The sequence below is a fragment of the Ranitomeya variabilis genome, chromosome 1 (genome assembly GCF_051348905.1).
Source record: "Ranitomeya variabilis isolate aRanVar5 chromosome 1, aRanVar5.hap1, whole genome shotgun sequence".
Lineage (NCBI taxonomy): Eukaryota > Metazoa > Chordata > Amphibia > Anura > Dendrobatidae > Ranitomeya > Ranitomeya variabilis.
Window position 1 is genome coordinate 251,351,401 of NC_135232.1, and position 13,186 is coordinate 251,364,586.

At 46.9% G+C, this 13,186-nt stretch overlaps 1 protein-coding gene across 13 annotated transcripts in view; it reads left to right on the forward strand.

The window, feature by feature from the left end:
* Positions 1–13,186, forward strand: part of LOC143812727 (E1A-binding protein p400-like) — a 220,183-nt gene that overhangs the window by 152,646 nt on the left and 54,351 nt on the right. For all 13 annotated transcript variants that reach the window (XM_077293327.1, XM_077293337.1, XM_077293331.1 and 10 more), the window contains 4 exons: positions 2,968–3,099; positions 3,252–3,296; positions 3,659–3,812; positions 12,852–13,093. In XM_077293327.1, the coding sequence (XP_077149442.1) occupies positions 2,968–3,099; positions 3,252–3,296; positions 3,659–3,812; positions 12,852–13,093 (573 nt within the window). The remainder of the gene's footprint in view (positions 1–2,967; positions 3,100–3,251; positions 3,297–3,658; positions 3,813–12,851; positions 13,094–13,186) is intronic.

A 13,186-nucleotide genomic window follows, 5' to 3' on the forward strand; every position in this document is an offset into this window, starting at 1 on the left:
CAGTTTGTCCCAAGTTCTTTTTCCCAATGGCAGATTTCAGCTCACCCCAAAGATGTTCAATGGGATTGAGGTGAAGACTCATTGCTGGCCATTTTAAAACAGTCCATTTTTTCTTTTTCAACCATTGCATGTGTGCTTTGGGTCATTGTCTTGCTGGAAGACTCATGATCTTCGACTCAAACCAAGTTGTCTTACACTGGGTAGGACATTCCAAAATCACTTGATAATTCTCAGATTTTATAAACCCTGTGATACGGTCAAGGCCTCCAGTACCAGATGCAGCAAAGCAACCCCACAGCATTAGGGATCCTCCAACATGCTTAACTGTTGGTAGGGTGTATTTGTAAGCAGGTAAAGGGATGCAGGGAATGCAGAGCAAGGATTAACAGTGCGGTTTAATTTATAACAATAATGAACTCCTCACAGGGAGGTTACTTGTAATTAACAGTAGCATTATGGAAGAACACAACAGTCTTACTATTAAACTTCACTTATCGTGACTTCTCTGCTCCTCATTCGCATGCAGTCTGATAAAGAGTTGAAATACCGGCAGCGGCTGGCACTGTGTCCTCAGGCGTAGCCCGCCAACACTTGATCCGGGTTTCTGGCGGCAATGGGCGGTCACCGGTTTTGCCTATTGAGCCACTAGTCCATCAAACTGTAAAGCCAGGGTGGGAAGTGTTGTAGAAGTCCCTATCCGGTGTTTGCTCCATTGCACGCCTGTCAGTGAGGAGGAACACACCTCACAATCCGGCACCTGGCACTCGCTTCTCAATGCAGGCACCGCACACTGTTTTTCTAAGCGCCTGATGCTCTGCACGCTCTCTGACTGTCGGAGGCCCTCAAGTACCCTTGTCCGGGTCTCAGTTCCGCACCTTATCTCGCTCTGCAGTGCACAAAACACGTCTCCCCTTTTCTCTGCCGACGGGAAACTTCCCCTTTTTCCCAGGTTTCCTGCTCTCCGCTCGGTCTCGCCACTCCCTGTCTCACCAGATCATGGGTCCTGTCCGGTTCCCCATTCTTTCCTCCCGGCAACACTGGATGCAGCTTCGAAAGTTCACAATTCAGACCTAAATCCCATAGAAAATCTGTTGCATGACTTGACAATTGCTGTTCACAGATACTCTCTATTCAATCTCACTGAGGGGCGGTCATTTTTTAAAGTGGTCTTTTCACCAATTTTTTTTTTGTTGAACTAAACATATCATGTAATGTTTGTTGTTTTTTCTTTGTTTATTTTTTTTGCCTCTACATTGCAGACAAATTAGAAATCAAAGTACTTGGCATCTAATTAGTTAACTTGTCTTAAGTTCCATGGATGTTATTAGATAATTTCCAATGGAGCATGTACTTCTCCCTGTAATAAGTTGCCCAATCAAAAGCAGGCAGCCACACAGCAGAAAAAGAGCACACTCCTATCATAGCTAAAGTTTCTCAGTGTGAAATACAAAGCTACAGATCTGATCTCCTGGTATAACTTTCTGCACGATTAGAAAGCAGAGCTGAGTTTAGCTTTGTCATGTTACAAACCACAAATCCTTCCATCGGCTTTTATCGTCTCCTATCACTGTCACCTCTGCTGTACAGTTCCCCCTCACACTGCCTGTCTAGAGATGAATCACACTTGCATATCTTGTGCTTACAGCATCCTCTAAGGGTACTGTCACACAGTGGCACTTTTGTCGCTGCGACGGTACGATCCGTGACGTTCCAGCGATATCCATTCGATATCGCTGTGTCTGACACGCAGCAGCGATCAGAGACCCTGCTGAGAATCGTACGTCGTAGCAGATCGTTTGGAACTTTCTTTCGTCGCTGGATCTCCCGCTGTCATCGTTGGATCGGTGTGTGTGACACCGATCCAACGATGCGTGCGCTTGTAGCCAGGTTAAACATCGGGTTACTAAGCGCAGGGCCGCGCTTAGTAACCCGATGTTTACCCTGGTTACCATCGTAAAAGTAAAAAAAACCAAACCGTACATACTCACATTCCGGTGTCCGTCAGGTCCCTCGCAGTCTGCTTCCCGCTCTGACTGACTGCCGGCCGGAATGTAAGAGCAGAGCACAGCGGTGACGTCTGCTTTAGCTTGGCTGGTTGTGATTAATCGGGGGAACCCCACTCCATTTTTTAAAAATTATTTAAATAATTTAAAAAAACGGCCTGTTGACCTCTCTATTCTTGATAACCAACCCTGCAAAAGCTGACAGCTGAGGGTTGCAGTCCACAGCTGTTTGTTTTGCCTGGCTGTTTATCAAAAATACAGTGGAATCCATGCCGTTTTTTTTTTTATTATTTATTTAGAGCGCAGGCTCCGGCTAGTCAATACTCCCATACGCCGCTTCTGCACTTTGTGTTATTAGCGGCAGAAGATGTAGGCTGATGGGAGTAGTAGTCCCATCAGCCGACGCCTGTGACCGGAGATAAATTTTTTAGCTCCTTCACAGTTGCGGGCTCACGCTGTCATCTGACAGCGTGAGAACCTCAGCCCTCTGACCGGTGGTATTAATCTTAAGGCCTATCAGAGTCTGCAGCGACAGCGTGAGAAACATCCGGTGTTCGGGATGCTGAACCTGGACAGTAACATTGATTTCCTGGTGAAGTCCGTGTTTGGGGGTCTGTGCCCAAACATTCGGTGTTTCAGTACAGATCCCGAACTGTGCTGTTCGGATTCGCCAATCTCCACTCCAAAGCAAAAAGGTTTATGTCTATGGTCTAAGGGGTAACGTTTTTCCTTATAGAGAGTGACATGCTTGACATGCTACCCTGAAACATGTTTCTGTAAATTGAGATTCTGGTTTGGCTTTTATCCGAAGTCATATGGCAAGGTTCGTTAAACAGTCAATACTGACTGTTGACTTTTAGGATTCTTACTTACAATAGGTGGAACTAGATTTCAAGTCCTCTTCCTCTCTGAAGTTTCAATTCACTTATTCCCTTATTGAGGTAACATCTTTGTCTTCTAAAAGGATCTAAACATGGCAAAGAAAAAATGGGAAGTGCAGAAGTTAAAAGAAGACAAGGAACAGGAAGAGAAAATGGCCTTGGAAGAAGCAAATGAAGAACTACTGACCTACACCAGGGAAGATGCATATAATAAGGTACACAATAATGTTTTTTCCTGTTCTTTAATGTTTATGCAATGGCCTATTAATCAGCAATGTCAGTGAGTTATGGCTTATGTTGGCTGGTAGTATAATCAGAAAAAGGAGTCCAACCATCAAAGAATTAATCACCTTTCTGTCTCCACCAGGAATTTGTCTACGACAATCCGGAGGGACAGACTGAGGTGATGCCAGTAAGTGTCATAGACTGTTCGGTCGCATCTCACTAGGATATTGTAATACTATGAAGCTGTGCATCTAACACAGGGGTGGGGAACATCAGGCCCCAGGGCTGTTTACGGCCCTCGACGACCTTTTATCAGGCCCCCAAGCAGATTCTCAGGGACCGCATTCTTGGGCAGGGAGGTGTGGTTTGATTACACTGAAGGGCATGCAATGAAAGATTACATCCTGAAACCACTGCTAGAGTCAGGATGAACTTTGTTGGCGGAGTTTGTACGGCCCCCGAAGGATGGTATAAATATCCAAATGGCCCTTGGCAGAAAAAAGATTCCCCACCCCTGATCTAACACATTGTTTACCATTTGCTGCTTAGATCTGGACACCACCTACTCCGCCACAAGATGAGAATGACATTTATATTGACTCTGTGATGTGCCTGATGTATGAGACCAACCCTATCCCAGAATCGAAACTGCCCCCGGTCTATGTAAGGAAGGAGCACAAGAGACATAAGACTGATCCTGCAGGTTTGTGATAATTATATACAACTAATATAGTACCAACCAATACTCTGTCATTATGTTTGTAGGCCAGTGTTTAAAGGGATATGCCACCTTTATTTCATTAGCATTCGCATTCACAGTATATAATCCATAGCATGGCTCAGGAGAACAAAATCAGAATTAATTAGTAGAGTTGTATGTATAGCACAGGCGTAACACTCTTCAAGGATGACGAGGAAAGGGGCCTAGTAAGATCCCTCAGTATATGGTAACCCATGGAAGTTATTGTCAAAATGTTATTCCAAGGAAGAAGGTAAGGAAAGTAGAGAACCTGCTATATATTAAGATGAAGTGCATATTAAAGGGAATCTGTCTGCAGGTTTTTGCTGGTAATCTGAAGACAACAGGAGATAGAGGCTGAAACACAGAATTCAGGGATGTGTCAATTTTCAAAGTGCTGCTGTTTACTAACTGTGAAGGATTTATCACTAAGAGATTAATTAGTGCAGTCGAACAACACTCCCTCCTTCTGTGATAAGCAGCTCACTGTCTATGAACTTTGTATATATACAGAGCATGGTGGGGATGAGGGCAGCTTTCTCTGCTCTGTTGTATTGCTAAATCTAAAAGCTTTGATTGTGTCAGAATGGCTGCACCCAGTAATTTAAGGCTACGTTCACACTTGTGTACCGGGCTTTGCGGACGGCTGCGTACTTCCTCCCTGAAGCTCCGCCCACTACTGCACTTCCGTTTACGTCCGCCTACTTTTGCATGTGTCCTGCGTACCTATCTTGGGTACGCAGGACATGCGGATGTATACGGATGCGTCATTTTGACGCGCCCATCGATCGCAGGGGAACGCAACTTGTCCCATCTGGGGGAATGAACCCCTAGGATGTACAGAGGCTCTGATGGCGTCTGTGCGACCCCCACTGCATCACTAGTGATAGAAAGTGGTGATGGAAGGAGGCAGACGGTCCCTCTCCACCTCCTTGACAAAGGGATAGTGGATTGAGGGTGTTCCCTGCACCGTCCACGCAGCACCTGACCTGCCGGCAGAGTGGAGAACCCTGCGATTCCCATCGTCCGATCATTGGTGGAGTGAAGCCGGATCAGTAATTGCCTGGGTCAGGTGCGGCAGGGGGGCCGGGGTAGTCCCACGCTCCGGGTGCATTCTGGCCGGCACCGGAAATTTACTCTTCGGCTTCGGCCTAGGCTAGGCTGCAATCTGGTCCTCATCTCGAGGGTGCCCCACACTCCGTTCCGTGGTCCTCTGGGTGCGCTCTGGCCAGTGCTGGTAATTTACTCCCCGGCTTCGGACCAGGGTGGGCCGCAATCCGGAAGCCCCGCCCACTAGCTTGCGTCACGCAGGCGGCTCCACCCACATTTATGGCGCTTCTTGTTCAGGACGAGATTCTCCTGAGATTCTCGGCGGCCATCTTTCCACACCGGTGGCTCTCCAGCTATATTTCAGCACGTGTGTGGGACTCTGGAGCGGCTGCTTGTGGAGTTCTTTCTCCGGGAGCACCCCCGGAGGACATCTTTTCTACAGAACTAGTTCAGAGGAGCGCAGGGCACCGGGAGGACCATCCTTGCAGGGACACAGGAGCTGGGTAAGACCTGAACTGCACTACAGATATTGGCCCTTCTCTGCAGTAATTCCCTGGCAATCCTTCCTATTGAGACATATTAGCAGGGAGACATCTGGGGTATACCATGTCATGTAAGACATCTGAGAAGGCTAACAAAACACATACAGTGTTTTTCACCTCATATACCACCTGCCAGACTCATTGCCCCGGGGATAGAGTACGCCATTCTGTAAGGCCTGTGATCCCGAATATTCTCAGGAGCCATCCGCCGCTACTGACCCCAGTGTACCTAGCCCCCCTGTGTGGGCCTCATCACTGTCACAGTCCATGGCTTCACCGGCTAAAGTGATGGAGTCCCTCCAAGATCCCTCCATGGGTAGGGGCATCCGTCTGCCTGCGTTAGAGGGTTCCTTTACTACACATGAACCATCAGCCAGCAGGGGCCGTTTTCAGTCACATAATACATAGGCATCTAGAAACCGGATCCATAGCACGTCACCCAGGCACATTCACGCCTCAGCATCCGTAAGTTCCGTTTCTTGCTCCCCCTCACCCGAGGTTCCCAGCGACCAAGACTCTGAGTATAAGTCTGACGGGTCTCTCGACCTGGACTCGCCGGAGTATCAGGCTACTGTGGATACTCTCATTGAGGCCGTCAACCAGACTCTGAAGGTTTACGAGCACTCTATCTCTGCCATGGATCATGTGGTGTGCTTCAAGAGGACTAAACGTCCTCATAGGGTGTTTGCCAACCACCCCGAGTTTCGAGACATAGCTCAGTGTCATAGGGAGCGGCCAGAGAAACGCTTCACAGGGCAAAAGCTTCTTGTGGTGAGATACCCTTTTTCATCTGATCTGCGGAAGGAATGGGCTGAGTCCCCTCCTGTGAATCTTTCTGTATCTCGTCTGGCATCCAAGACCCTCCTTTACCAGACGGAACCTCAATCACAAATCCCACGGACCGTCAGATAGCGAATCTTGCTCGCTCAGTTTTTGAAGCCTCAGGCTCTGCACTATCCCCATCGTTTGCCGTGGCATGAGCAGCTAAAACGATGGTTCAGCGGATCTGTCCAATAAGATCTCTCTGGCCAGGGTCTATTTGGTGCACGCCTCTCTGGATGCGGCTAACTGCGCCGCATTGGCAGCCTCAAACGCCATCACCATCAGAACGGCACTGTGGCTCAGGGAGTGGCGAGCGTACTCTGCATCTCAGAAGTCCCTAACCTATCTGCCCTGTCAGAGCGGTTGTTTATTTTGAGAGAAGCTGGATCAGCTTATCTCTGACGCCACAGGAGGGAAAAGTAAATTTCTTCCCCAGCAAAAGACCAGGCAGCCCTTTTGGCGTCAGCAACAGACTTGTTTCCGATCCTTTCGCAGCAATCTGGGTTGGTCCATTTAGACCTCTCCTTCCAGATCAGAGAGCTCTCCATGTAGGGACTGGGGCCCCCAGGTTTTATATAGGCCTAACAAGTCATGGAAGAGCCGTCCAAACAGTCCAGATCTAAGGGCTCCAGATCCCATAGATTTTCGGTGCAATGACTTGTGGCATTATCAGTTCGACACCAGCAAGGTAGGCGATCGCCTACTTTTGTTTCGAGAGGGCTGGCTGTAGTGAAATATGTATAGGTATGAAGGTGTGACAGGGGGCACAGCATATGTTATCCTGAGAAGGCAGTCTCCTGTCTCCAATCTCGCCAGGGGGTCTGGGTAAGAACCAGGAAGGGGAGCGTTTCATACCGTCTGCTTCTTTTGAAGAGAGATGTCAATTACAGCCTGACACTATTAGAAATGTTATACAAAGAGTTTCAGAGGAAATAATATATTCATTGGTGGAGTGGCCATGATCCAGTCACAAACCAGCAATTATAATATTACCCTGAGAGGCTGGTCTAGAAATTTGTCCTCCAGGTTGACTCTATAAATTAGGCCTACACACAAAGAAAGATGTTCACAGACTGAGGGACAGCCAAGCTGATATGATCCATTCCATATTCGCCTCCCCCCCCCCCCCTCAGGGAGCAGAAAGCAGACTACAAAGTTAGATATTTCTGTAATTTCTCCATTTTATTTTGTAACTGTTTTTGCATATTTCTATGTCACTCTTTATTCCCATATTTTTATACCTTTTTTTTATTGTAAGCACTGTACCTTTTCTATTAAAGCTTAAAACTTTAATAAGTCTGAGCCTTGCATGCTCTAAAGAATCCATAGCCTTAAAGTGTGTGATCCTTATGATTGGCAGACAGTAGTAGTAATATTTCCGGGACTCATCTCCCGTGTGTTCGGTGAGTGATGGCAGCGTGTATGAGCGGGGTGTGTGGCCTGTGTTGGTGTGTGATTTATGCTCCCATTACAGCATAGGACAGAGGTTGAATGCTGGACTGAGTGAGAGGAGATAGATTTACCCTTGCAGGCGCAACCCCAAGTCATGTGCTGAGAAGTGGGTACGTGACACTGGCTCTCTGTCATTCACGACTAATGGGTCAGGGACCTGGTGTCCTCCGGTTACAAAGTAGAATTTTCTTCTCGTCCTCCGGAAAGGTTCTTTCCCCTCTCGTTCCCCCAAAACAGTGGCGCAGACACGATCCTTTTACCGAGCCATTGATTCGCTACGCCATGACGGGGTCATTATTCCAGTTCAAGAAATCAAGAGGTTCGAGGGGTTGTACTCAAACCTATTTGTGGTTCCGAAGAAAGGCGTATCAGTAAGTCCCATCTTGGACCTGAAACTTCGAAACAAGTTTGTCAAGGTCCGGCACTTCAGGATGGAGTGGAGGCTCGGTCATCACCTCGATGGAGAAGGGGGAGTTCCTAGCATCCATCGACAATCAGGATGCTTATCTCCACATCCCGATTTTCCCCCCTCACAAGAAGTTCCTACTCTTTGCTGTCCGCAAGGAACATTTCCAGTTCACAGCCTTGCCCTTCGGCCTCATCACCGCTCCCAGAGTGTTCACGAAGGTCATGGCGGCTGTCATGTCCATTCTGCACTCTCAGGGCATGGTTGTGTTGCTATACTTAGACGACCTTCTAATCAAAGCACCCTCCTTCCTAACCGGTGCGGAGTGTGTGCGTATCACTTTGGATACTCTGATAAATTTAAACAAGTCTTCCCCCATTCTAGCTCAGCAGATATCCTTTTTAAGGATGATCCTTGACACCTCCCAAGAGTTGGTGATTCTCCTTCGAGACAAGATCTTAGCCCTTCAGCAGGGAGCGCGGGCACTTTGTCACCCATCCCCTCATTCCATCTGATTCTGCATGGGGGTACTGGGAAAAATGGTGCCAGCGATGGAAACTGTTCCCTTCACCCAACTACACCTTCATCCTCTGCAGCATGCGCTTCTGGCAGCCTGGGACAGGAACCCGTTCTCTCTCGACCGGCTGTGCCACTTGTCCTTGCGAGTCAAGCAGGCGCTCAGGTGGTGGACTTTGAGGTCTTCCCTCAACCAGGTGAAATCCTTTCTCCCAGTTCAATGGCTGGTGGTAACTACAGATGACAGTCTTCTCGTCTGGGGAGCGGTCTTTCGTCACCACACTGCCCAGGGGCGCTAGTCAGCTTGGGAGTCGAGTCTCCCGATCAACGTCCTGGAGATTCAGGCAATCCGGTTATCCCTACGGCAGTTCCATCATCTCCTGGCAGGTCGCCCCATCCGAATTCAAACAGACAACACCACGGCTGTGGCATACATCAGCCATCAAGGGGGCACTCGCAGCAGGGCGGCAATGCACGAGGTGATTCACATTCTCCACTGGGCCAAGAGGAGCCATTCGGTCATTTCAGCAGTTCACATCCCGGGTGTGGGAAAACTGGGCAGCAGACATCCTCAGCCGTCAGGGTCTTGCATCGGGAGAGTGGACTCTTCATCCAGAGGTCTTCCAGCAGATCTGTCATTGCTGGGGGATCCCGGATGTGGATCTGATGGCTTCAAATTTAAATGCCAAGGTTTCCGAGTACATAGCTCAGTCTCGGGATTCAGAAGCCATTGGAGTGGATGCACTGGTTCTTCTGTGGCATCAGTTTTGTCATCCGTACATGTTTCCCCCACTTACGTTACTTCTGAGTGTCATCAGGAAGAACAAGGTGGAAGGTGTTCCAGTGATCCTAGTTGCTCTAGATTGGCCACGCCAGGCGTGGTACGCAGAGTTAGTGCAGCTCATCGCCGGATCGACCAGATCTGCTCTCCCAGGTCCCGATTTGCCACCAGAACTCAGGGGCCCTGTGTTTAATGGCCTGGCTGTTGAGTCCTGGGATGTAACCCAGGCTGGGTCCTCGTAACAGGTGGTTTCTACCAGGATTAGCACCCGGAAGCCTGCGTCAGTACACATCTATCACCACACCTGGAAAACCTTTTTCGCATGATGCAGAGACCGCGTACGTCCTCCTCTTGTCTTCTCCATTGCTACCATTTTGGAGTTCCTCCAGACCCGCCTGGATTCAGGCTTGGCGCTTAGCTCACTCAAAGGTCAGATCTCGGCCTTATCGGTTTTGTTCCAGCACAGGATTGCTTCCAATCTACAAGTGAGCACTTTCATTCAGGGGTCTCTCATGTGGTACCTCCCTATAGAATGGATGCTTCAGACCTTAACCTGATCCTGGGTTCTCTTCAGGGAGACTCCTTTCAAACTGCTGCAGGACGTCTCGCTGACCTTCCTTTTTCGGACAGTCGCTTTTCTTATTGTATCAGAAGAGGATATGATGTGCACACTGTAGAGTTCAGGAGAGGAGGTGCTGGCTGGACATCCAAGGTCAGATATACAAGAAAAACAGCCGCACTCAAGTCTTTGTATTAGTGTAGATAGTTTTTAGTTGCTTTTATTCATGTGCACAGGCACCACCAAATAATTTTAAAGAAAAACTTGATTGCGGACAACAAGGTTAACGTTTCGACCAGGCACGGTATTCCTCAAAACCTCACTTATGTAGGCAGAGCAGAAGGGAAAGTAAGCATATAGAAAGAGAGTCCCAGAGAACAGCTCCAAGTAGAACTCAGGAGTAAGATGTCCGTCTCATTGGTGATGCAAAAAATGGAAATTTGGTGAAAAGTTTGAAAATGTCACAATTTTCAAATTTTTAGTTCTTATGCCCTTAAATCAGAGAGTCCTCTCACACAAAATAGTTAATAAATAACATTTCCCACATGTCAATTTTACATCAGCACAATTATGGAAACATAATTGTTTTGTTAGGAAATTAGAAGGGTTAAAAGTTGACCAGCGATTTCTCATTTTTCCAATAAAATTTACAAAACCATTTTTTTTAGGGACCACACCACATTTGAGTAACTTTGAGTTCTAAAAACTGCACTCCTCAAGGTGCTCAAAACCACATTCAAGAAGTTTATTAACTCTTCAGGTGCTTCACAGGAACTGAAGCAACGTGGAAGGAAAAAATTATCATTTCATTTTTTTCACAAAAAATTTAATTTAGACCCAAACTTTTTTATTTTCACAAGGGTAACAAGAGAAAATTGACCACAAAATTTGTTGTGCAATTTCTCCTGAATACGCCGATACCTTATTTGTGGGGGAAATCTTCTGTATGGGTGCACGGAAGGGCTCGGAAGGGAAGGAGTGCCATTTGACTTTTTCAATGTAAAATTTGCAGGAATAATTAGCAGATGCCTTGTTGCGTTTGGAGACCCCCTGATGTGCCTAAACAGTGTAAACCCCTAACAAGTGGCAACATTTTGGAAACCACACTCTTCAAGGATTTTATCCAGGGGTATAGTGAGCATTTTAAACCCACAGGTGCGACACAGAATTTGATAACATTAGGTCATCATATTGAATATGTCATCATTGGTGTTGAGCTTTAGTGCTCGCTACTTCAGTTTGCATCAGGTGCTCAGGTATGCACTGAATATTGCGGGTGCTCGAGTGACATGCTCGAGTCCCTGCCCCACATGTTTTGCGGCTGTTAGATACCCCCCCCAAAAAACATGCGGAGATCAGCAATATTCAGTGCATACCCAAGCACCCGATGCAGACTTGAGTAGCAAGCACTTGTGCTCAAAATTAGCTGTCATATCTTCTTTTTTTTTTACTTTTTAAAAAACCCCAATTCTAACCATAACCCAACTTTAACCCCAATCATAACCCTAACACAACCCTAACCCTAATACAGCCCTAACTCGAACCCTAACCCTAAGCCCAACTACAAGGAATGGAAAAAATGAATAAATGTTGTATCATTTTTATCTAACTAAGGGAGTGACAAAGGGGGATTTGATTTACAATTTTGTTTATTTTGAGCAATGTGATAGACTCCATCACAGTGATCAAAAGGAACCAATAGGAGAAATTTCCTATTGTTGCTGGGTACGGGCCGGCAGATCTCAGGAGGCGCACTGCCCACCATTTTTTTTCCAGGAATATGACGCTGGGCCCAATAGCCGAGACCCCAGAGATTTTCCGACTCTGGGGGGGGGGGGGACTACAGCCTTATTCCCGATAGACATTTTAAAAAGGCGATGAGGGAATAAGTACCCTTAGGGGCCGGCGTTTAAAAGCGTATCTGCTGTTGCTAAGGGGTTAAAAGAGAAATTACTTCAAAAAATCAAAACAAAAAGTCCTGAAAAGCTTGAATCAATGTATGGTGGTACTCCAAGGAGATAAGCTGGGGGACCCCGGTGAGACAGATCTCCTTTTTATTTTTGTTTTGACTTGGATGCCATATTGAGGATGTGGTGGTGATTCCATCTCCTAATCCAGAAATTAAGGAACGACTAGACCCAGTTCAGTGCAGATGGTAGCGAGGTCGGACAAAGTTATCCACTTATAAGTGCGACCTTCTTTTCTGGCTATAAGTGAGATCGGGATCCCCAACGGTATAAGATGTGATGATCTTGTAGAAGAGATAGCAAGGGGTGAAGATGGGATTCACGCAAGGAGAGTATGTAGCTTTTCAGTTTTCTGGAATCAGCATAAGTACATAGGACATAGTGCAGTTGGAAAAACTAAGCCCTAGAAAATGTGCAGCTATTGCTACCAGAACATAGGGGCAGGAAGCAACTAGGCAGACACAGCATTGTGCTCAGACACACATATGTCGCTAACTGTGTGCGCAGAATCAGGACTACCGCTCAGTAGTCAGCTGTCCTGTTGCCAATAGAGCCCATTATATATGTCAGGTGCTGTGTTAATATCTGAGCTGCAGCCCAACATGATTTAATAATATTTGTATCTATTCACATGATAAAGAAGGTTGTATTTTAAAAATGTGGGCTAATATTGATTCCAGGCATGAAGTGGTGCGAGGGACTGCAGTGAATGAATGTAGTATAGTGCAAAGATGTCTGAGAACATTTCATGTGTTAGTTTATAGAGACCTCCAAGTAAACAGTCAGTAAGATGATGTGACTACATGTCGTGCCCTAGCGTGCGGAGGGCTCTGTTACAAGTCCTAATGTAGAATCTACTGTCCCATTTACTTGTAAAGAATCGTTTCATATGTTCCGTTTGTGTTTAGCTGCAGGTCGAAAGAAGAAACAGAGACATGGAGAATCAGTGGTTCCCCCTCGTTCCCTGTTTGATAGAGCGACCCCTGGCATGCTGAAAGTGAAGAGGGAAGGCAAAGAGCAAAAGAAGAATATCCTTCTCAAACAGCAAACACAGTTTGCCAAACCACTGCCAACCCTGGCTAAACCAGCAAATGATTCCGGACCCGACAATCCAGAGTGGCTGATCAGTGAGGACTGGGCCTTGCTGCAGGTGCATGAATGATGGCTCATGGCGACCGTAATATTGCTTGTCAACTTACGCTGAACTTTAGATGTCAACATCGCTATAATGTAATCTAATATA